The sequence below is a fragment of the Oncorhynchus mykiss genome, chromosome 28 (genome assembly GCF_057628025.1).
Source record: "Oncorhynchus mykiss isolate SJ-2025 chromosome 28, ASM5762802v1, whole genome shotgun sequence".
Lineage (NCBI taxonomy): Eukaryota > Metazoa > Chordata > Actinopteri > Salmoniformes > Salmonidae > Oncorhynchus > Oncorhynchus mykiss.
In genome coordinates, this window is record NC_143049.1 from 34,086,859 (window position 1) to 34,112,626 (window position 25,768).

At 41.6% G+C, this 25,768-nt stretch overlaps 1 protein-coding gene across 4 annotated transcripts in view; it reads right to left on the bottom strand.

The window, feature by feature from the left end:
* Positions 1 to 4,174: 4,174 nt before the first annotated feature.
* The window catches only part of LOC110508227 (mesoderm induction early response protein 1), a 29,246-nt gene continuing 7,652 nt past the window's right edge, over positions 4,175 to 25,768 (bottom strand). Inside the window, exons 5-13 of one of the 4 annotated variants that reach the window (XM_090225159.1) lie at positions 24,766 to 24,898; positions 21,594 to 21,658; positions 14,762 to 14,834; positions 14,468 to 14,619; positions 13,594 to 13,675; positions 13,250 to 13,341; positions 9,108 to 9,154; positions 8,170 to 8,300; positions 4,175 to 7,921 (exon numbers count right to left, since the gene is read on the bottom strand). In XM_090225159.1, coding sequence (XP_090081285.1) covers positions 6,915 to 7,921; positions 8,170 to 8,300; positions 9,108 to 9,154; positions 13,250 to 13,341; positions 13,594 to 13,675; positions 14,468 to 14,619; positions 14,762 to 14,834; positions 21,594 to 21,658; positions 24,766 to 24,898 — 1,782 coding nt within the window. In that variant the 3' untranslated portion in view covers positions 4,175 to 6,914. Of the gene's footprint in view, positions 7,922 to 8,169; positions 8,301 to 9,107; positions 9,236 to 13,249; positions 13,345 to 13,593; positions 13,676 to 14,467; positions 14,620 to 14,761; positions 14,835 to 21,593; positions 21,659 to 24,765; positions 24,899 to 25,768 lie in introns of all 4 variants that reach the window. The other 3 variants (XM_090225157.1, XM_090225158.1, XM_036966879.2) reach the window with 3 other exon arrangements.

Here is a 25,768-nt window from a genome sequence, read left to right on the forward strand (position 1 = left end):
TTCTGCCCACGGAAGTGAGTTGTGTGAAATTATTACTGTGATTTAAAAGGAAAAATAATGGACTATTGCTTTTCTATGTTCAAGCTGTGTGACGTTGGCATTATTTCAATGTTATGTCCATAGAGATCCTATTAAATTACTGTAGGAGCTATGTTATAAACCCTCAAAGTTCCATAATGGGGTCAAAATGGCAGCCATCTTGGTCATGGGGAAATCCAAAAACCAGTCTAGTTGGAATGAATGGCAGTAGAGGCATAGGTGATGCATTTCCTGATTTTACTAAATGCAGGAAAATAAAAGTAACGCATGTGATTATATCAGTTCTAGTCAACCTAAAATATTATCAAATAATAATAAATATGGTTTATACAGGTTGTAATACACGTTTTCAGTATAAATATAATCGAAAATGTGAACAGACAATAATGTCTCAGATTTTTTTTTCTTTGAAAGCTGTGAGTGCTATTAAATGAAAAAAGTATGTGGACAGCTCTTCAAATTAGTGGATTTGGCTATTTCAGCCACAACCTTTCCCGACAGGTGTATAAAATCGAGCACACAGCCATGCAATCTCCATAAACAAACATTGGCAGTTGAAAGGCCTTACTGAAGAACTCAGTGACTTTCAACGTGGCACCGTCATAGGATGCCACTTTTCCAACAAGTCAGTTCGTAAAAGTTCTGCCCTGTAGAGCTGTTCTGATCAACTGCAAGTGTTTGTTATTGTGAAGTGGAAACGTCTAAGGGCAACAATGGCTCCAAACTCCAAACAATGGTTCCAAACTGCCTCTGGAAGCAACATCAGCACAATAGCTGTTTGTCGGGAGCTTCATGAAAGGGGTTTCCATGGCTGAGCAGCCGCACACAAGCCTAAGATCACCATGCGTAATGCCAAGCGCTGGTGTAAAGCTCACCACCATTGGACTCTGGAGTAGTGGAAACACGTTCTCCGGAGTGATGAATCACGGTTCACCCTCTGGCAGTCCGAACGGCGACGTCAGTGCCCAACCTCAATAAAGCTCTTGTGGCTGAATGGACGCAAGTCTCTGATGCAATTCTTTATTTTTACATTTTTAAATTTCACCTTTATTTAACCAGCTAGGCCAGTTGAGAACAAGTTCTCATTTACAACTGCGACCTGGCCAAGATAAAGCAAAGCAGTGCGACACAAACAACACAGAGTTACACATGGGATAAACAAACGTACAGTCAATAACACAATAGAAAAATTGATATACTCTCTAGGTTTCTTCCTAGGTTTTGGCCTTTCTAGGGAGTTTTTCCTAGCCACCGTGCTTCTACACCTGCATTGCTTGCTGTTTGGCGTTTTAGGCTGGGTTTCTGTACAGCACTTTGAGATATCAGCAGATGTACGCAGGGCTATATAAATACATTTGATTTGATTTGATATACAGTGTGTGCAAATGTAGTATGATTAAGGAGCTAAGGCAATAAATAGGCCATATTGACGAAATAATTACGATTTAGCAATTAACACTGGAGTGATAGACCCGCAGAAGATGAATGTGTAAGTAGAGATACTGGGGTGCAAAGGAGCAAAAAATAACTATGCAATGTTCCAGCATCTAGTGGAAAGCCTTCCCAGAAGAGTGGAGGCTGTTATTACAGCAATGTTCCAGCATCTAGTGGAAAACCTTCCCAGAAGAGTGGAGGCTGTTATAGCAGCAATGTTCCAGCATCTAGTGGAAAACCTTCCCAGAAGAGTGGAGGCTGTTATGGCAGCAATGTTCCAGCATCTAGTGGAAAGCCTTCCCATAAGAGTGGAGGCTGTTATGGCAGCAATGTTCCAGCATCTAGTGGAAAGCCTTCCCAGAAGAGTGGAGGCTGTTATAGCAGCAATGTTCCAGCATCTAGTGGAAAGCCTTCCCAGAAGAGTGGAGGCTGTTATAGCAGCAATGTTCCAGCATCTAGTGGAAAGCCTTCCCAGAAGAGTGGAGGCTGTTATAGCAGCAATGTTCCAGCATCTAGTGGAAAGCCTTCCCAGAAGAGTGGAGGCTGTTATAGCAGCAATGTTCCAGCATCTAGTGGAAAGCCTTCCCAGAAGAGTGGAGGCTGTTATAGCAGCAATGTTCCAACATCTAGTGGAAAGCCTTCCCAGAAGAGTGGAGGCTGTTATAGCAGCAATGTTCCAGCATCGAGTGGAAAGCCTTCCCAGAAGAGTGGAGGCTGTTATAGCAGCAATGTTCCAGCATCTAGTGGAAAGCCTTCCCAGAAGAGTGGAGGCTGTTATAGCAGCAATGTTCCAGCATCTAGTGGAAAGCCTTCCCAGAAGAGTGGAGGCTGTTATAGCAGCAATGTTCCAGCATCTAGTGGAAAGCCTTCCCAGAAGAGTGGAGGCTGTTATGGCAGCAATGTTCCAGCATCTAGTGGAAAGCCTTCCCAGAAGAGTGGAGGCTGTTATGGCAGTGAAGGGGGGACCAACTCGGTCTTAATGCCCATGATTTTGGAATTAGATGTTCAACAAACAGGTGTCCACATACTTTTGGTCATGTAGTGTACTTCTGCATCCCACAAGGTGGAGACGTAGCAAATCATTGGAAGACAACACCTCCGACGTCGAATTTCAGAAACGTTACCGTGCGATTTAGAGAATGGTAGAGAGACCTCTAGTGAAAATGGAAGTGGGGAGCCCCAAGTTGTTTTCACCAGCAATGAAAACAGTGTTCCTGTTTCAACATGATAATATATGTCTACAGTCTTTGCAGATGCTTCCACTACCTCTTCTGTACGTTTGGAATCAGGTATCAGGACTTCTAGGAACCAAACGACTCAAGTATGACCTCTTTCTTGTTCATTGACCGCGATATTGAGTATTCACCATTTTATTTCTATGATCAATGCATGTGAAGCATAGAGATCACAGTGGAATGATTGTATGTCATGTCCTGGCTATTATGTCCTGTGTATGGTGCGTCCTCTATTCTCTTCCAGTCTATCCCATGCTTACACTTTTTAGAAGATTCTCTATTTTGTTAACCATTTTGGCTGAGGGAATCCTACCGAAGTAAGTTTTCTTCAAATGTCAGAAACCAATATAATAATTTAAAAAAAATGGATTACATTAGATGTCTCATTTTGTGGATACGGTTCATTCCTCACAGAAATCCGTTCTCTGGGCCTGTCGAGGCAACCAGGTTTGCCATGATCTTTGGAGCACTTTTTGTAGCTGCAAGGTATGTTTTCCTTGCTTGGTCTTTTGGGGTCTAGGCCAGGTTACTGAATACACTGTGATTGATGGAACAAACACCAAGGGTCACAACGTGTCAGGCTCTAAGCACGTGTCTCGCCCAGCAGGTTCAGTCTGTTACCATTGCAACGTTTTTATTAGTAAGTTAATTAAACTGCTGAAAAGGGAATGGCAATTAAATCAAAGGGGTGTTGTAGCTCTGTAAAGGTTATTTCCGCTTGAGCCAACATCTGCAGCGCTTACTATGCAATCTCTGCAAATGTTGTGGAAATTGCCTTTAAAAGGCGCATTGTCGGATGTGCCTCTGATTCCCGACCTTATGTTTTCACATATTTGAATCCTTCAATGGAAAGGAGTCATTAGATATTTGTTTCATGCATTATTTTTGTTTATTTTGGGAATCTAATTTCTAAGCAAAGTTCTTTAATAAATAATTAAATAGTTTGTTCAACATTTTGTAAGGTCCAATATTTTAACCTCAAATGTAAGTTGAAATATGGTCTAGGTTCCATTTCCTGCCATACTGATGAAAAATGTATGAAAATTCCACCACCGTTACCTTGTCAATATAAGAATGACAGATTTGTCCTCACATAAATTGCATAAAACAATGTCAGTACATTGTGTCAAAATACCTGTTTATACCTGGTGTTAATATGCCTAATGTGTCCTGATCTTGTCCACATTCTGATTGTGCCCCATGTTTAGACAGGTGGCAATTAAAATATGGATTCTGATCTTGATCAGTTCTCTTAGACAGTAGTCAGGCACACGTGTCTGGATATCTTACAAGTGTAGACAGATCTGGACAGTAAAACCATTTAAAATCATTAACCCGCCCTCAAATCATTGATAAAGTGCATATTTTGCAGTTAAGGCACACTAAAACATGACATAATAGAACACAGAACATCAGTGTGAATAAATGTATTAAATATAGTCACCATTATTCATTCACAGCCAGTCTTGGTATACGCTTCACTTTTATTAAATGTTGTCATTTTCAGATGACTACTTACAGCAGATAATAAAATAATAAAAATAAACTACTTGAAATCAACATTATTTGAGGCTGTGCTTTTAAAGAACAAAAAAAAAAAAAAAACTGCTTTTTTTTGTTTTACAAACCATTTGTGAATGTAGACCAAAGCAGGAGTAGCTTACAAAAAGTAAAACGTTGAGACATTGAGAAAAAAAAGAAAAAAGATAAAGTAACACAATTGTCAAAAAGCCTCCACTGGAACTAATGAAGGTTCTTCACACTGAAGCTTACAGTCAAGTTCTTTCATTCCTAATAATGAGAGTTCGCGGGTGCCAAGAAACGTTACTGGTACCACATTGTCTCCAAATTTTGAAAAAAGAGCTTTCAACCTAAAAGACCAAGTGTCACTACACCGCGTCTCTCTTTTAGATGGAATCAGTATGAAGTAATCAAACATATTTTTTGCTGAAAATACATTTCCAAATGGGTCAGGGAAATGCAGAGAAATAGGACTACTTTCAGAACAGCTCCACTCGGGAACACCTAGAGGAAATAAATCCTTTAACAAAAGCTCACAAGAAAGATGGTAAAATACACAGATTAAAGAGACTTATCAAAAAAGTGTAAGAAGTGAACAAGAAAAATCTTTACAAACTTTACACAAAGTCACAGAAGTACTGTCTAGCAAAAAGAAGAGAAACGAAACAATAGGAAAACGCTGGCTATTAAAAATACAGCGTTCTAACCAATGAGTTATATATAATACAAGACATCACTGATGTCAGACACTTTACACAAACCTCAGGGACAGACACTCCCCATTAGTTCATTTCTTGCAATTAAAATGTTTCCATGGTCAGGGCTACGTTCAGTACGGAAAAAAAAAAGCAGTGCAACATTCAATTAAACAGAAACGGTGCTGTTCTGAACGGCCAGCTCAAAAAAAAAAACCAAGAGAGGTTGGGGATCAGCATGGCCGCTGCTCGTTAAATATGTCCCCCCATTGCTTCAAGCCACACCCGCCAAACGGAGCAAACGTACCTCAAAAGTCCATTCAAAGAACATTGGAATGTTTTTGGGGAAACGTGTCGTTCAGTACAAACCGTTACGCAACATAGCAAACTTCAATCGAACTGAACACACCACAGGTTTCAAATAAGCAATGATGTCATGCAGCAGTGTTGCTTTCTCTCCACTCGATCACCAAAGAAAGAAAAACAAAGGGTGAAAGTGCAACATAAGCCCCGTTTATACCTGGTTCTCAGATCACAATCAGTCCTTTGTCCGGATTTTTGATTTTAACCCTTATTTTACCAGGTAAGTTGACTGAACACATTCTCATTTACAGCAACGATCTGGGGAATAGTTACAGGGGAGAGGGGGGACAAATGAGCCTATTGGAAGCTGGGGGTGATTAGGTGGCCATGATGGTATGTGGGTCTGATTGGGAATTTAGCCAGGACACCAGGGTTGACACCCCTACTTTTACGATAAGTGGCATGGGATCTTCAGTGACCACAGACAGGACACCCGTTTAACGTCCCATCCGAAAGACTGCACCCTTCACAGGGCAATGTCCCCAATCACTGTCCTGGGGCGTTGGTATATTTTAGACCAGAGGAAAGAGTGCCCTCCAACACCACTTCCAGCAGCATCTGGTCTCCCAACCAGGACCAACACTGCTTAGCTTCAGAGGTAAGCCAGCAGTGGGATGCAGGGTGGTATGCTGTGATCTTGTCCACATTCTGATTGTGCCAACATTTTTTGGACAGCTGTAGATGATTAAAAGACAGATTGTGAACAGATCTTCGTGACCACCTCCGGAGAGAGTCAGGCACCCATTGTGTTTGGATATCTTAAAGTGCAGACAGATATGGACAGTGAAAACGTTTAAATTATTATCCCATTTTAATACTATGTGTAGATGCATATCTGAAAATCTAGCCACAATCAGAATGTGGACAAGATCAGAATAAAGAATGTATGTTAGCGCCAGGTAAAAACGAGGCTTTAGTGTGCCTGCAACAGCGCCAGTCTGCCTGCATATCGATCGTCCCGTCGAAGACCGAGACCCTCAACATTGCCCCTTTCATGTCTTTGTTTCAAATGGCTTGGAAAGCAAAATACCCATCAATAATAGTACATTTATTGAAAAAATATATACATATTTTTCAAGTAAAAAAATACCACAGGAGATTTTTTAAATTCTAATACAAATAGGGGAAAAAACATTTTCTTTCCGTAGAAATCTTCGAGATCGGTCTCCAAAAAAGTGAATAAGGAGAATAAGTAGAAGAATCAGCATGAATTATAATGAGGTGGTAGCAGGTAGGGGGAAGGGAGGGGGTTCAGGAACTGTGGTACTTTGGATGTGTGGAGTGTTGGAGGTTATGTTGGATGGGGGACGAGGTTTTGCTGGATGGGGGATGAGGCAGGGCTGTATGTTGTGCCCCTTTACAATCAGGCCGCTGCCTTCCCTCCGTTTGCTGGTGTGGCCCAGCCGTGTTTGGTTGGTTGGTATAGGTCGTATTCACTAGGCCCGAAACGAGAAAAAAAAACAGACCAACAGGGATGGACTACCTGAACTTGTCCAATAAGAAAATCTAGTTTTATTTTTCTGTTGCAAAACGTTTTGCTGCGGTGTGCACTAATGAATACAACCATGTTATTTTTTTTAGGTTTGGTTCTGTGCGCTTTGACCTCTCTGAGAAGGGGTCATCATTATCATTTGTCCTCTTGCTGGAGGGTCGTCAATGTTCTGGAGGGTTCTGGTGGCTCCGCTTCTGTCCGGCACCTCTTGGCCGGCCTGTCATCGTAGTGACTGTTGCCACAATGGGGCTCCAGGGAGCCATTCCTGTTGTGGCTGGGAGTGGCGGCCACTGCCTCGCAGCCACTGGACTCATTGTCCGAGGTGGTGGGAGGAGGGAGAGCGTCCAGAGACGGGTGGGGGGCAGGAGGGAGAGCCTCCAGAGAGGGGTGGGGGGCAGGAGGGAGAGCCTCCAGAGAGGGGTGGGGGGCAGGAGGGAGAGCCTCCAGAGAGGGGTGGGGGGCAGGAGGGAGAGCCTCCAGAGAGGGGTGGGGGGCAGGAGGGAGAGCGTCCAGAGAGGGGTGGGGGGCAGGAGGGAGAACATCCAGAGACGGGTGGGGGGCAGGAGGGAGAACATCCAGAGAGGGGTGGGGGGCAGTGGGAGGAGGGAGAACATCCAGAGAGGGGTGGGGGGCAGTGGGAGGAGGGAGAACATCCAGAGAGGGGTGGGGGGCAGGAGGGAGAACATCCAGAGACGGGTGGGGGGCAGTGGGATGAGGGAGAACATCCAGAGAGGGGTGGGGGGCAGTGGGAGGAGGGAGAACATCCAGAGAGGGGTGGGGGGCAGTGGGAGGAGGGAGAACATCCAGAGAGGGGTGGGGGGCAGTGGGAGGAGGGAGAACATCCAGAGAGGGGTGGGGGGCAGTGGAAGGAGGGAGAACATCCAGAGAGGGGTGGGGGGCAGTGGAAGGAGGGAGAACATCCAGAGAGGGGTGGGGGGCAGGGGAAGGAGGGAGAACATCCAGAGAGGGGTGGGGGGCAGGAGGGAGAACATCCAGAGAGGGGTGGGGGGCAGGAGGGAGAACATCCAGAGAGGGGTGGGGGGAGGTGAGCCCGTTGAACTGGACGGATTCTGCTTTGACTTCGTTCGCCACCGTGGATGACTGGGAAGCTTCTCCCGAGCCCAAGTTGTGACTCACTAAACCTGTTGGAGGAAAGATAAAGAGCTGTGACTCACTCAACCTGTTGGAGGAAAGATAAACCGAGTGAGCTGAGACGTCATGAATCATGTAAGGTACTGTCACTAGAGGCACACAAGGGTCTCCACTAGAATTCACATGAGAAATGTTCATTAGTCATTCTAACAGCACTTCATGTAGCTACTCGAATTGATGTTCCCTGAGTGTATTTCTCCCTTCCACAATCGCTCAGGGATTGTGTGTGTTCCCTTACCATTGTGGCTGCTACTGCCGTCCTCCCTCTCAGAGTGGCTGGTGCTGCTGTTGGAGGTGGTGGGAGGGGGCGAGGCCGCCCGGCTGGACGTGGCGCTCTCCGTCTCGTCCAGCAGCCGGTCCATGTAGTCCCTGAGACACACAGGGATAAGATAAATAACATTATTTTAAACAATTCAGTCAGCACTAACTACAGCCTGCCAGTTTAGCCCGTACACTAATCACAGCACATGTATACCCTGTTCACACTACTGAGCCATACTGGGCTGGTCTGGTTACAACCTCCAGGACCATGTGAAAAGAAAGACCGCATAGTACAGATCAGCTTGGCAAGATGGTGATAACAGGGTACTAGATTCACACCCCTGGAACATAGTGTCAACAGTAGCTATGGTTCCCAGAACAAAGGTGATCACACATACTGAGTGTGTATTGGTCACAGGGAAAAAAAGGGACAATCAGAGTTGCTACATCGTTTTTTGGGACTTGTAAATTAATGATATGTACACAATAATTTTTTAAAGAATATAACCGATGTTCAACAGTCGTACCCCACCAGAACCCCAAATATAAGCTTGTTTTACTCCAGTGTTTGTAAACAATGTAACCAAACACTGTATGGCCTCAAAACATGGTTAAAACTATACATCTGGTATCATGGATGGTCAGTTTGCATGCATAGCTCGGTCTATGAATTTGAGAAGGGTTACATTTCTCCAGCCCCATCCCTCAGCTTTTTACCGAAACGGGGCGGGGACTACGCTTCATTTTGTCTACTGCTGATTGCCATATTAAAATACATTTCAAAATCAGGTAAGCAAATATCTAGAATATATATATAATTTTTATATATATAAAAACATTTGTATAACATAACATATTTGTTGACGGAATTCAATATGCAAAACAATTAGCTTGGTCTTGTGAAAAGAGACTTACGTGACCCCAGGGTGAAGGCTGTATTTCCTTTTCCCCAGCCTGGTTTGCTGTGCAAAGAAATCATAACGCTCAGACTTCTTCCACATGTAATAAAAGGCCACACATTCTCCTACTGACCTAGTTCTCACCTGAAAAATGTAATATCAGCAGACAACGAGAGACATTATTACCATCGCCTTCCAGAGTTGAACTCAATTCAATTTGAACTCCCCAGTCAAGTCTACGAGGGATGAGACGAAATGCAATTTGTGAATTGAATTTTTTTTTTTTTTTTTTGCTTTTCAATTCATGAACTGAATTTCAAATCCTCACGAGATTTGGAGGGTAAAATGGAACTGACCCCAACCCTGATCGCTTCAAAACACATGCTAAATCAACATAAATATTCAGAAAATAAAACATACTTTTTAAATCAGATACCATACTATTTAATACAATCTGATATATAATACAGTGTTTCCCCTAGGATTATTTTCAGCAGCGGTGGAAAGGTTAGTGTGGGAGGGACTTGGTAGTGAGCATGGCCAATGTCGTGGTCTTGTCGTTTTAAAGCTAATTTCCTGCAATTCTACACATTTTGCCATGGGCAGAGAGACATTTTCAAAAAATAAATAAATATATACAATGCATCCGTAAAGCATCCAGACCCTATAACTTCCACATTATGTTACGTTACAGCCTTCGAAAATGGATTAATTAATTTAACTCATCAATCTACACACAATACCCCATAATGACAAAGCAAAAACAGGTTTAGAATTCTTTGCAAATTTTGATGAAAAAAATCCTGAAATGTCACATTTACATAAGTATTCAGACCCGTTACTCAGTACTTTGTTGAAGCATCTTTGGCAGCGATTACAGCCTCGAGTCTTCTTGGGTATGACGCTACAAGCCTGGCACTAGAGGTCAATGCCGATTAATTATGGCCGATTAATTATGGCCGATTAATTATGGCCGATTAATTATGGCCGATTAATTATGGCCGATTAATTATGGCCGATTAATTATGGCTGATTTCAAGTTTTCATAAATCGGTAATCGGCCTTTTTGGATGCCGATTACATTGCAATTCACGAGGAGACAGCTAGCAACTTACCTTGACAACATTAAACTTCTTATAAAAAAACAACCAATCTTCACATTATCACTAGTTAACTACACATGGTTGATGATATTACTAGGTTAACTAGCTTGTCCTGCGTTGCATATAATCAATGTGGTGCCTGTTAATTTATCATCAAATCACAGCCTGATGGCGCATTCGCGAAAAAAGCACAATCGTTGCACAAATGTACCTAACCATGAAAATCAATGCCTTTCTTAAAATCAATACACAAAAGTATATATTTTTAAACCTGCACGTTTAGTTAAAATAAATTCATGTTAGCAGGTAATATTAACTAGGGAAATTGTGTCACTTCTCTTGTGTTCAGTGCAAGCAGAGTCAGGGTATATGCAGCAGTTTGGGCCGCCTGGCTCGTTGCGAACTGTGTGAAGACCATTTCTTCCTAACAAAGATCCTAATTAATTTGCCAGAATTTTACATAATTATGACATAACATTGAAGGTTGTGCAATGTAACAGGAATATCTAGACTTAGGGATGCCACCCGTTCGATCAAATACAGAACGGTTTCGTATTTCACTGAAAGAATAAACGTTTTGTTTCTGGATTTGACCATATTAAATGACCAAAGGCTCGTATTTCTTTGTGTTTATTATAATTAAGTCTATGATTTGATATTTCATACAGCAGTCTGACTGAGCGGTGGTAGGCAGCAGCAGGCTCGTAAGCATCCATTCAAACAGCACTTTACTGCGTTTGCCAGCAGCTCTTAGCAATGGTTGAAGCACAGCACTGTTTATGACTTCAAGCCTATCAACTCCCGAGATTAGGCTGGCAATACTAAAGTGCCTATAAGAACATCCAATAGTCAAAGGTATATGAGATACAAATGGCATAGAGTTGGTCGACACGTCATAATTCCTATAACTACAACCTAAAACTTGTTAATTGGGAATATTGAAGACTCATGTTAAAAGGAACCACCAGCTTTCATATGCTCTCATGTTCTGAGCAAGGAACTGAAACGTTAGCTTTTATACATGGCACATATTGCACTTTTACTTTTTTCTCCAACACTGTGTTTTTGCACTATTTATTTGTTTGTTTGTTTATAATATGTTCATTATTTTCCAATAAAATGTTGACATTCACTGCACTGTTGAATGGGATGGCCAATTTAGAGGACAAAACAAAACTTAACTCACACATACACAAAATAAAACTAAATCCTATTAGGTGGTACATGTATAAGAAGACAGCATATAGTCATTACAAGCAGTGTAGTTCAGCCAAAAATCAATATTGAGTGGAGTACAGCACAGAGTAGCAGCCGATCGTCAACCCAGTTAAGAAGTGGGACTAGATCATTTATTCCAGTATCGGCTGACATATTTTGTAAAACATTGGACTTCTATTGGAGGTATTGCATAGAATTTTTTCCATATGTATTACATTCCCAAAGGTAGGTACAGTCATCATGTTTTTGCATTATTTAAACCAAATTGAACACGTTTCATTATTTGAGACTAAATTTATTTATGTATTATATTAAGTTAAAATAAAAGTGTTAATTGTTCATGCAGTATTGTAATTGTCATTATTACAAATATATATATATATTTTTTTAAATTGACCGATTAATCGGTATCGGCTTTTTTTGGTCCTCAAAAAAAAAAAAAAAAAAAGAAAAGAAAAATTGGTATCGGCGTTGAAAAACAATAAAGATCGGTCGACCTCTACTTTTCACACCTGTACTTAGGGAGTTTCTCCCATTCTTCTCTGCAGATCCTCTCAAGCTCTGTCAGGTTGGATGGGGAGCGTCGCTGCACAGGTCTCTCCAGAGATGTTCGTTCAGGTTCAAGTCCGGGCTCTGGCTGGGCCACTCAAGGACATTCAGAGACTTGTACCCATAGCCACTCCTGTGTTGTCTTGGTTGTGTGCTTAGGGTTGTTGTCCTGTTGGAAGGTGAACCTTGCTCCAGTCTGAGGTCATGAGCGCTCTGGAGCAGGTTTTCATCAAGGATCTGTCTGTACTTTGCTCCATTCATCTTTCCCTCGAGCCTGACTAGTCTCCCAGTTCCTGCCACTGAAAAACATCCCCACAGCATGATGCTGCCACCACTATGCTTCACTGTAGGGATGGTGCAAGGTTTCCTCCAAACTTGACACTTGGCTTTCAAGCCTAGGAGTTCAATCTAGGTTTCATCAGACCAGAGAATCTTGTTTCTCATATTCAGAATCATGTAGGTGCCTTTTAGCAAACTCCAACCGGGCTGCTGTCATGTGCCTTTTACTGAGGAGTGTCTTCCGTCTGGCCACCTGATTGGTAGAGTGCTGCAGAGATGGTTGTCCTTCTGGAAGGTTCTCCCATCTCCACAGAGGAACTCTAGAGCTCTGTCAGAGTGACCATCGGGTTCTTGGTCACCTCCCTGACCAAGGCCCTTCTCCCCGATAGCTCAGTTTGGCAGGGCGGCCAGCTCTATGAAGAGTCTTGGTGGTTCCAAACTTCTTCCATTTACGAATGATGGAGGCCACTGTGTTCTTGGGGACCTTCAATGCTGCAGACATGTTTTGGTACCCTTCCCCAGATCGTTTCCTCGACCCAATCCTGTCTCAGAGCTCAATTTCTTCAACCTCATGGCTTGGTTTTTGCTCTGACATGCACTGTCAACTGTGGGACCTTATATAGACAGGTGTGTGCCTTTCCAAATCATAGACTCCAATCAAGTTGTAGAAACATCTCAAGGATGATCAACGGAAACAGGAGGCACCTGAGCTCAATTACGAGTCTCATAGCAAAGGGTCTGAATACTTATGTAAATAAGGTGTTTCTGTTTTTTATTCATCATTATGGGGTAGTGTGTGTAGATTGATGCGGGAAAACATTGATTTAATTAGTTTTAGAATAAGGCTGTAACGTAACAAAATTGAGAAAAAGTCAAGGGGTCTGAATACTTTCCGAATGCACTGTTGGTTTTACATATATTTTGGAGTGGCGGCAATGATTTAGCTGCGGAGGCCTGCCGCTGCTAAATTAATATAGGGTAAGCACTGTATAAGATAGACATAGCTTACCTTGTTGGCTTGTATTGAATGAAAGTCTTTCCCATAACCTTTTAGTCCTTGCTCAAAATATCTACATTCGTCTTCTGTCCACACAGACAGCTCTTCTGTGACAGAGGGCAAAGGGTTATTAAGTTCCACAACCACTACTCCATTCAAATATAATACAACTATGACCGTATTACAGGTCCCAGACACCACCAACAACACAGACACAAGCCAGGACCCATATAAGTCAAGGACAGTTTTTATCATCAAAATACACAAAACATGACTGGTTAACTATTGAGAGAAAATATGCCAGATATGAGTGAAATCAAGAGCGAAAGTCAACACTAGTTCACTGCAGGTGTTACCTCTAGCTGCCTTCACATTAAACTTCAGTCTTCTTAAAGCTTCCTCTGTGTCAAATTCACACCTGACCAACTCATAAAGTGCCTGTGGAAAGACAACATTGAGATTGTGAAGAAGACGGTTACAGACAAAAGTGCATACTACAGTCTTTACGGTAATGGCTTGTGTTCAGTAGGTGGCATTTTGAAACAGTGAAATGTGGAGGTACTATACTACAGTCTTTACGGTAATGGCTTGTGTTCAGTAGGTGGCATTTTGAAACAGTGAAATGTGGAGGTACTATACTACAGTCTTTACGGTAATGGCTTGTGTTCAGTAGGTGGCATTTTGAAACAGTGAAATGTGGAGGTACTATACTACAGTCTTTATGGTAATGGCTTGTGTTCAGTAGGTGGCATTTTGAAACAGTGAAATGTGGAGGTACTATACTACAGTCTTTATGGTAATGGCTTGTGTTCTGTAGGTGGCATTTTGAAACAGTGAAATGTGGAGGTACTACTTGAGCATATGAAAACAAGTAATACCTAACTCTCAAAGTCATCCTGACTTCAGAGTCTGGAATGGCTCTTTGATCATGCGGCACAATGCGTCAACAATGAAGGGTGCTGTGCTTTTACTGGTTGACTCTCCTCTGTCTGTCTCGAACACCTACAGCCACACAGCGCCACCCTCTTCCATTACAATGGTTTTCAAATCCAAAACAATGTGTTCTCAACCCCAGAGGAAAAAAATAAACCTTTGAGAGAACCAATCAAACCCGTCGCACAATTTCTGAGCGAATATTGCATTAACAAACTGCCTCCAGGCTAACTGAACACAACTCTGGACGCCAGTCTGTTTGAACACTGATCTGCTCGACTGTGTTGGTCTTCATACCTGCTCATTGTCTTTGATATGGGATCCCTCAGGGATGGCATCCACTCCTTTCTCCTCTCCTGTTCGTTTTGACGCCTGAGATAAAAACTCCACAACCTTGCCCTCGGGAAGGAACTCGGGGTCCCATAAAAGCTGGTCATCGTTTTCATATACTGGAAGGAGAGAGGAAAAAGGAGCGAGAGGGGGGGAAAGCAGAGAGAGAAAGTCATTTTATTTCCTATTTACCTCTGTGATTGGAAGATATTTCACTTCAACTTAATTTAGTGCATCACAATTGCAAACAGAATGCCTTACCTTTCTCATAGTCTTTATATTTACAAAGGCCAGGCGGTGTTTCAGCCTGATACATGGACCCAACCATGATTTCCTGTCCAGATCAAACACACACTTTATTTAGTTTCACAAATAAATCAAAAGTGTGCTTCAAATGAATAGCATGTCTTTAAGGTTAGAACTACCCAGTTGCGACCCATCATTCAGGGCAGAGCCCCACCTGTTTAGCTAAAAATGAAATAATCCCTTGAGTTAATAAAGCCGCATACAAACATGGTCTCTTGAGTAAAGCAGCACCAAAATGCAGGTGTTTCAGCCTAGCTCAGTGCTTTCTGTGGTGGAGGGGCAGCCAGCGAAAACACATAGTTTTGGCGTTGGCAATCTTCTCTAGTTGCACCGTGGTTGGCTCAATGTTCTGTCACCCATGGGGACACTACATTACTGCAGAATCAACAGGGAGAGCTAGGCAGTTCAAGACCCTTTGGGTGCTGCCATAGATTTACATTACATGCCCGTCCAAGGTGGCTCACCGTCATTGGCCACAGATAAAATGATATAAAGTCACGTAATATCTACCGTAGTTTTGATAGCTAGCAAGTTAAACAAGCAGTCATCCTCATGAATCACGTCGACAATCTACTGGCAAATCCTTAGTGAAATTATATACTGGGTTGTTATGGTTACACGTGGTCTGCGGTTGTGAGGCCAGTTGGATGTACTGCCAAATTCTCTAAAACGATGTTGGAGGCGGCTTATGGTAGAGAAAGGAACATTCAATTCTCTGGCAACAGCTCAGGTGGACATTCATGCAGTCAGCACGCCAATTGCACGCTCCTCCAAAACTTGAGACATCTGTAGCATTTTTTGTCTGTCACACAACTGCACATTTTAGAGCAGCATTTTACTGTCCCCAGCACAAGGTGCACCTGTGTAATGATCATTCTGTTTAATCAGCTTCTTGATATGCCACACCGTTCAGGTGGATGGATTATTTTGGCAAGAGAGAAAATATCACTAACAGGGATGTAAACAAATTTTTGCACAAAATTTGAGAGAAATAAGCTTTTTGTGCATATGGAACATTTCGGGGATCTTTCATTTCAGCTCATGAAGCACGGGACCAATACTTTGCATTTATATTTTTGTTCATTATAGATAAAACAGCCCGGTGCTCATCGACCATAAACATAAAACGAGTCGGAAATAACAAATTCAACAATTAGTGGTTTGCAAGGAATCAGCAAGCTATTGTGCTTCCCTTGCCTGCTATTTGGTGGAGAGGGTGTGTGGTCCAAGTCTGGGTTGAAGGATTTAAAACATAAGTCTGAAACGATCTCTTGTCCAACCTTAAAAGAACAAACATTCACACCATGGGCCATAAACAGTGAGTCCAAAAATATGTCTTGTATACTTCTTCCAACAATGATGTAATATGCCAGGGAGATATGTATTCTGTAGCTAAGAAAGTAATACTAAGTGTATGTTGTGTAGTAACTGTTAGTAGACCAAGTGTTTCACCCTAAGAATTTGGTCCCGCACCCCCTCAGACCTTAGCTTACTGTTCTGACTTGGTGGTTGCACATGTAGCCTGTTTTGGAGAAATGTCATCATCGAATAGTGTAAGAGCTTTCATTGTCTGCTTATATGCCTCCATTATTTATCCTACTGTTCTGACTTGGTGTACAGGGAGAACACTAAGAACGGCCCATGTTCTGAATTCCGTCGCTGTCCATTTCAAAAGGGCTGAATAAATAGGCATATCGACTATGTCCGGCTTCACTCGCTCATTAATGTCTTAATCAGTATCTTAGTTATCTTTTTAGGTGATGTTGGAATGATGCATTTCATTGTTTCTAAATTTGCTCGTGTGCTTTTCTCCACGAGGGGATACCATAATAATGCGACAGTCTCTTCACATTCATTTTCTTGTAATTATTTGTCTACAAAAAGTTTAGTAGACCCGTGTAATTCCAGTTGACAAGGGTTGTTTTGTTTGCGCAATACGCTGTCTGTGCGTTTGGTATTCTGTCTATTAAAGTGTATCCTCGTGATTGTATTTTCCTTATTTTTTAAAACAACATAGCCCTAATAAAATAGTTAATGGTAAGGCTATCCGCATCTTTCTTGTGCTCTTCCTCTGTGGTGTCTTAACAGAGTAAAGTTTAGGTCTCACCATCTTGCTGAATGTATCTGAACACCCATCTGAATCTCTGGTCAGTGTCCATTTTGAAAGTGCTGAACGATGGCCTACCTCGTCGCAGCTCGTTTGCTTGCACTTGCTTATAATTAGGAGCTACAGCACCAGTAGTAAACGTTAGGACACACCTACCTCATTCAAGGTTTTAAAAAAAATAAATTACATTGTAGAATAATAGTGAAGACATCAAAAACGAATAAAGTGCAAAATAAATATATTTGAGATTCTTCAAAAATTGAAATGCGTGAAACCTCATGAAGCAGGTTGAGAGAATGCTAAGCGTGTGTAAAGCTGTCATCAAGGCAAAGGGTGGCTACTTAAACAAATTATTCTAACACTTTTTTGCTTACCACATGATTCCATGTGTTATTTCAATGTAGAAAATTGTAAAAATAAAGAAAACACCTGGAGTGAGTAGGTGTCCCCTTTATTTTTGACTGGTACTGTAACTGTTTATTTATTTTTTATTTTATTTTTTATTTTACCTTTATTTAACCAGGTAGGCAAGTTGAGAACAAGTTCTCATTTACAATTGCGACCTGGCCAAGATAAAGCAAAGCAGTTTGACAGATACAACGACACAGAGTTACACATGGAGTAAAACAAACATACAGTCAATAATACAGTATAAACAAGTCTATATACAATGTGAGCAAATGAGGTGAGAAGGGAGGTAAAGGCAAAAAAGGCCATGGTGGCAAGGTAAATACAATATAGCAAGTAAAACACTGGAATGGTAGTTTTGCAATGGAAGAAAGTGCAAAGTAGAAATAAAAATAATGGGGTGCAAAGGAGCAAAATAAATAAATTAATTAAATACAGTTGGGAAAGAGGTAGTTGTTTGGGCTAAATTATAGGTGGGCTATGTACAGGTGCAGTAATCTGTGAACTGCTCTGACAGTTGGTGCTTAAAGCTAGTGAGGGAGATAAGTGTTTCCACTTTCAGAGATTTTTGTAGTTCGTTCCAGTCATTGGCAGCAGAGAACTGGAAAGAGAGGCGGCCAAAGAAAGAATTGGTTTTGGGGGTGACTAGAGAGATATACCTGCTGGAGCGTGTGCTACAGGTGGGAGATGCTATGGTGACCAGCGAGCTGAGATAAGGGGGGACTTTACCTAGCAGGGTCTTGTAGATGACATGGAGCCAGTGGGTTTGGCGACGAGTATGAAGCGAGGGCCAGCCAACGAGAGCGTACAGGTCGCAATGGTGGGTAGTATATGGGGCTTTGGTGACAAAACGGATTGCACTGTGATAGACTGCATCCAATTTGTTGAGTAGGGTATTGGAGGCTATTTTGTAAATGACATCGCCAAAGTCGAGGATTGGTAGGATGGTCAGTTTTACAAGGGTATGTTTGGCAGCATGAGTGAAGGATGCTTTGTTGCGAAATAGGAAGCCAATTCTAGATTTAACTTTGGATTGGAGATGTTTGATATGGGTCTGGAAGGAGAGTTTACAGTCTAACCAGACACCTAAGTATTTGTAGTTGTCCACGTATTCTAAGTCAGAGCCGTCCAGAGTAGTGATGTTGGACAGGCGGGTAGGTGCAGGTAGCAATCGGTTGAAGAGCATGCATTTAGTTTTACTTGTATTTAATAGCAATTGGAGGCCACGGAAGGAGAGTTGTATGGCATTGAAGCTTGCCTGGAGGGTTGTTAACACAGTGTCCAAAGAAGGGCCGGAAGTATACAGAATGGTGTCGTCTGCGTAGAGGTGGATCAGAGACTCACCAGCAGCAAGAGCGACCTCATTGATGTATACAGAGAAGAGAGTCGGTCCAAGAATTGAACCCTGTGGCACCCCCATAGAGACTGCCAGAGGTCCGGACAACAGACCCTCCGATTTGACACACTGAACTCTATCAGAGAAGTAGTTGGTGAACCAGGCGAGGCAATCATTTGAGAAACCAAGGCTGTCGAGTCTGCCGATGAGGATGTGGTGATTGACAGAGTCGAAAGCCTTGGCCAGATCAATGAATACGGCTGCACAGTAATGTTTCTTATCGATGGCGGTTAAGATATCGTTTAGGACCTTGAGCGTGGCTGAGGTGCACCCATGACCAGCTCTGAAACCAGATTGCATAGCAGAGAAGGTATGGTGAGATTCGAAATGGTCGGTAATCTGTTTGTTGACTTGGCTTTCGAAGACCTTAGAAAGGCATGGTAGGATAGATATAGGTCTGTAGCAGTTTGGGTCAAGAATGTCCCCCCCTTTGAAGAGGGGGATGACCGCAGCTGCTTTCCAATCTTTGGGAATCTCAGACGACACGAAAGAGAGGTTGAACAGGCTAGTAATAGAGGTGGCAACAATTTCGGCAGATAATTTTAGAAAGAAAGGGTCCAGATTGTCTAGCCCAGCTGATTTGTAGGGGTCCAGATTTTGCAGCTCTTTCAGAACATCAGCTGAATGGATTTGGGAGAAGGAGAAATGGGGAAGGCTTGGGCGAGTTGCTGTTGGGGATGCAGTGCTGTTGACAGGGGTAGGAGTAGCCAGGTGGAAAGCATGGCCAGCAGTAGAAAAATGCTTATTGAAATTTTCAATTATGGTGGATTTATCAGTGGTGACAGTGTTTCCTATCTTCAGTGCAGTGGGCAGCTGGGAGGAGGTGTTCTTATTCTCCATGGACTTTACAGTGTCCCAGAACTATTTTGAGTTAGTGTTGCAAGAAGCACATTTCTGCTTGAAAAAGCTAGCCTTGGTTTTCTAACTGCCTGTGTATAATGGTTTCGCAAGAACAAACATTATGAATCTACTGAAAACTAAATGGAATGTTTGTGTATTGTTCAAAAGTCAAAACTCATGTCGACATTCATTATTATTATTGAAGGACAATGCGTTTTTTACCGTGTTACACAAATCCACAAGGAGTCAGCAGAAACCATATATCAATAAGCCATTCAGCCAAATCAGTTATATATATTTTTAAAAGCAGTAAATGAGGCTGAATGAACTGTTTCTCTGCCAGACAAGGCTCCGCTGATAGCCAGGTGTAGCGGTGGTAAGGATTCACTCCACAGTGAATTAACTGTTTCTCTGCCAGACAAGGCTCCGCTGATAGCCAGGTGTAGCGGTGGTAAGGATTCACTCCACAGTGAATTAACTGTTTCTCTGCCAGACAAGGCTCCGCTGATAGCCAGGTGTAGCGGTGGTAAGGATTCACTCCACAGTGAATTAACTGTTTCTCTGCCAGACAAGGCTCCGCTGATAGCCAGGTGTAGCGGTGGTAAGGATTCACTCCACAGTGCTGAAAAGAAAGCTCTACTGTTGGGACGGCTTTATGTAGGCCCTAACAGTTTTTGGGCAACGTTTGTCACCGTTATAGTGCAAATAATGTATTGTTTAGTGTTGTATCATGCAATGTTCCCTCTAATCTGCACAAGGGCATGCAGCAGCCCCGAGACTCCCACGCAGAAGCAACTTTGGTTTTAGAAGTGGGGGGGACATAACCTGGCGGTGGGTCTGGGAGTCCTCCCCCCCAGAATTGTTTTGGCCATCTAAAGCTAATTTTCTGCATTTCTACACAATCCAATATGACCTATGACCCATGGCCCTTATAGCCATCTCTATTTAGAACAACAAAAAGTAAGTAAAAATGCCCACAGTCATAAAGCTAGGAAAGAGATGATTAAATATGTTTAAGTGATTGATAAGACTGAACTAGATCCATGATAATTCAATAATCAATATGGTGTCTCACCTTGAACCAATAGCCTAACAAATGAACTCTTAAAAAACACAGAATTTTAAAAAAAAGAGACTTTTGATAGTTTTTATTAAGTCATCCTCGATATCAAATTTCAGCCAGGACGCCCAGCCAGCCCGAGCCGCCTGCACGCCCAAACCCCACAAGTCTAGTACATAACTTAACTCTCCCAACAAGCCCCCCCCCCCCCCCCCTTTTTATTCCCAAGGGAAAGGCTTGGAAACAAAAGTACAAATAACATAAAAAAATAACACATACACCTCAAATATATATTAACAGACAAGCAGCAAATCCTCCATATAATTAATCTCATAGACCTAAAGGTACTGTAGAGCTCTTCTTACTTGCACACAATATAGCTGGGTTGCCCCATCCTGTCTCTAGGGGTCCACAGCCCTGTATCGCCCCAACCCAACACACCCCACTCAGCTTTAGTATCTTAGAGAAACATTCATTATTGGTTTCAGGTGTGTTAGGTTAAGTCCAGAGTAACAAGAGTACAGCAGACCCCCAGGGCCAGGCCTTAGCAAGCCCAGCGGCTACGGTTTGACGTCGTAATGTTTTCAATACAGACTACTTTTGTCGAACTGTATTCCATATGCGGCATCCAGACATAGTTTAAAATGATTTTTTTTAAATAGTAGGCCACTCTGGTAGACCTACATTATGATCAAATAACCACAGTAGCCTACTCGGCCACTGTTAAAAGCAGTTACAGCCTCAGTGTTCACAGTAAACGCGCACTGGAAGTTCAACAGGATTTTCACAACGTTCATGTTTGCCCTCAGCAGATCTGAAATTTGCTCAGTGCCCCCAAATAATTAGGTGGGAACATTGGTGTAGTGGCTTTGCTGGCATCTAAAAACAAAAAGTTGAGTTCGCCACATCGAGATTTACATGCTAAAATCGCCACTGGAACTACCATATCTAACGAATGATTAAACAATATATTTACCTTTTTCCAATCCTCAGAAGGGACATAATTTTCATCTTCTTCCGACTCTTCCTCTGCATCCTTATCTGAAATAACATTTGGCAGTTTGACTCTGTCTCACCGTTTCCACACATCAGTTCTCATTTTGAACCACTGGGTTAAAATGCATAAAGTGCATTCAGAAAGTATTCACACTCCTTGACTTTTCCCAAATGTTGTTGTCTTACAGCCTGAATTTTAAATGGATTAAATTGAAATTGTGTCACTGGCCTACACACAATACCCCATAATGTCAAAGTGGAATTATGTTTAGATGTTTTTTTTCATACAAATTAATAACAAATGAAAAGCTGAAATGTCTGGAGTCAATAAATATTCAAGCCCTTTGTTACGGCCATCTTAAATAAGTTCAGGAGTGGAAAAAAAAAAAAAAAAAAAAAAAAAAAAAAATCGGCTTAACAATTCACATAAGTTGCATGGACTCACTGTGCGCAATAATAGTGTCTAACATAATTTTTTAATGACTACCTCATCCCTGTACCCGACACATTAAATAATCTCAAGGTCCCCCAGTCAAGCAGTGAATTTCAAACACAAATTGAACTACAAAGACCAGGGAGATGAGTAAAAAAAAATAATAAAGCAGACATTGAATATCCCTTTGAGCACGGTGAAGTTATTGATTACACTTTGGATGGAGTATCAATACACCCAGTCAATACAAAGATAGACGTCCATCCTAACTCGGTCGCCGAAGAGGAAGGAAATCGCTCAGGGATTTCACCATGAGGCCAATAGTGACTTTAAAACATGTTACATAGTTTAATGGCTGTGATAGGAGAAAACTGAGGATGGATCAGCAACATTATAGTAACTCCACAATACTAACCTACATGACAGTGAAAAGGAATATTGTACAGAATAAAAATATTCCAAAACATACATCCTGTTTGCAATAAGGCACTACAGTAAAACTGCAAAAAATGTGGCACAAAAATGTAGTTTATGTCCTGAATACAAAGGGTCATGTTTGGGGAAAATCTAACATCACAGTGTACCATTCTCCATATTTTCAAGCATAGTGGTGGCTGCATCATGTTATAGGTATGCTTGTCATCAGCAAGGACTAGGGAGTTTTCTAGGATAAAAAGAAATGGAACAGAGCTAAGCACAGGCAAAATCCTAGAGGAGAACCTGTTTCAGTCTGCTTTCCAACAGACTCTGGTAGAAAAATACACCTTTCTGCAGGTCAATAACCTAAAAGTTGCTTACCAAGATGACATTGAATTTGTACAATCCAGGTGTGCAAAGCTCTTAGAGACACACAAAAAAAACTCTTAGCTGCAATCGCTGCCAAAGGTGATTCTAACATGTACATAGTAAGGGGAGTGAATACTTATGGTACCAGTCAAAAGTTTGGACACACCTACTCATTCAATGGTTTTTCTTTATTTGTCCTATTTTCTACATTGTATTATAATAGTGAAGTCATCAAAACTTTGAAATAACACATGGAATAATGTAGTAACCCCCCCAAAAAAGTTAAACAAATCCAAATATATTTTAGATTCTTCAAAAGTAGCCACCCTTTGCCTTGATGACAGCCTTGCTCACTCGACATTCTCTCAACCAGCTTCATGAGGTAATCACCTGGAATGCATTTTCAACAGTCTTGAAGGAGTTCCAACATCTGCTAAGCACATGTTGGCTGCTTTTCCTTCACTCTACGGTCCAACTCATCCCAAACTGTCTCAATTGGTTTGAGGTCAGGTGATTGTCGAGGCCAAGTCATTTGATGCAGCACTCCATCACTCTCTTTCTTGGTCAAATAGCTCTTATACAGCCCGAAGGTGTGTTTTGGGTCATTGTCCTGTTGAAAAACAAATTATAGTACCACTAAGCCCAAACCAGACAGGAAGGCGTATTGTTGCAGAATGCTGTGGTAGCCATATGCTGGTTAAGTTTGCCTTGAATTTTAAATAAAATTACAGACAGTGTCATCAGCAAAGTACCCCCACACCTCCTCCTCCATGCTTCACGGTGATCATCCGTTCACCTACTCTGCATCTCACAAAGACACGGCGGTAGAAACCAAAAATCGCAAATTTGGACTCAGACCAAATGACAGATTTCCACCGGTCTAATGTCAATTGCTCATGTGTCTTCGTCCCATCAAGTATTTTCTTATTATTTGTGTCCTTTAGTAGTGGTTTCTTTGCAGCAATTCAACCATGAAGGCCTGATTCATGCTGTCTCTTCTGAACAATTGATGTTGAGATGTGCTTCACTTGAACTCTGAGGTGCAATCTGAGGTGGAGTTAATTGCTGATTTCTGAGGCTGGTAACTCTGGGTCTTCCTTTCCTGTGGCAGTCCTCATGAGAGACAGTTTCATCATAGTGCTTGATGGTTCTTGAGACTGCACTTGAAGATACTTTCAAAGTGCTTGACATTTTCCTTGTTGACTGACCTTCATGTCTTAAAGTAATGATGGACTGTCATTTATCTTTGCTTATTTTAGCTGTTCTTGCCATAATATGGACTTAGTCTTTTGCCAACTAGGGATATCTTCTGTATACCAACCCTACCTTGTGACAACACAACTGACAATGTCTCAAACACATTAAGGAAAGAAGTCCCACAAATGAACTTAAAAAGGCACACCCGTTAAATGAAATGCATTCCAGGTGACTACCTCATGAAGCTGGTTGAGAGAATGCCAAGTGTGTAAAGCTGTCATCAAGGCAAAGGGTGGCTACTTTGAAGAATCTAAAATAAAAAATATATATATATATTTTGATTTGTATAACACTTTTTTGGTTACTACATGATTCCATGTGTGTTATTTCATAGTTCTGATGTCTTCACTATTATTCTGCAATGTAGAAAATGGTTAAAAAATAAAGAAAACCCCTTGAATGAGTAGGTGTGTCCAAACTTTTGACTGGTACTTTATGTACTTCATTTTCAATACATTTACCAACATTTCTAGAAACATGTTTTCACTTTGTCATTATGGGGTATTGTGTGTAGATGGGTGAAAATATATTTAGTCCATTTTGAATTCAGGCTGTAACAACAAAATGTGGAATAATTCAAAGGGTATGAATACTTTTTGAAGGCTCTGTAGAACAAGATCTCACAAACTATCCAATATAAAAAGCGTGTCTCGGTGATGGAAGCAAAGGTGCATACTTTCGAAGTACTTGAGGGTCTGTGATCCGCGTATCAGCTCTGCCGTGCCGTGGGATTTGACGGAGCGCGTGCGACCCTCGCTGGACAACAGGTTCTCGTTCCCCATTCCTGACGAGATCTTCACCCTCTCGGTCTGAACACACACAAACCCCAAAGCATTACACACAATTTCCCCCCCCCCAATGGTACATTCAAAGAAGCCCCTTTGCAAGGGTGTCCACCCACTCTGCCCAGAGTGGGAGAAAACACTTTCCCTTCCTTATGTTATAAACTATAAAAAGGGCACTAAAGAAGGCAGTGATGCCGAAACGTTGGTGATTTACCCAATAAATGACTGAGAGTTTATATATATATATATATATATATATATATATATATATATATATATATATATATATATATATATATATATATATATATATATATATATATATATATATATATGCGACAATTTTTATAGTTTATTCACCGTTAGTCAGCAACTCCACACAAAGTAATTTTCTGGGTGGGCGCCAGCTTGTTTTTTTATCCTTATGTTATAGAATACATTTTACCAAGACAAATATGATTCTAAATTATCTAAATCTCTAACAGTATATCCAAAAAGTCTGATTTCATAACCTAATAAACTCAGCAAAAAAAAGACCATGTCTTTCAAAGATAATTCATAAAACTCTAAACAACTTCACAGATGTTCATTGTAAAGGGTTTAAACACTGTTTCCCAAACTTGTTCACTGAACCATAAACAATTAATGAACATGCACCTGTGGAATGCTCGTTAAGACACTAACAGCTTACAGACAGTAGGCAAATAAGGTCACAGTTATGAAAACTTAGGACACTAAAAAGAGGCCTTTCTACTGATTCTGAAAAACACAAATGGAAGATGCCCAGGGTCCCTGCTCATCTGCGTGAACATGCCTTAGGCATGCTGCAAGGAAACATTGAGGACTGCAGATGTGGCGAGGGCAATAAATTGCAATGTCCGTACTGTGAAACGC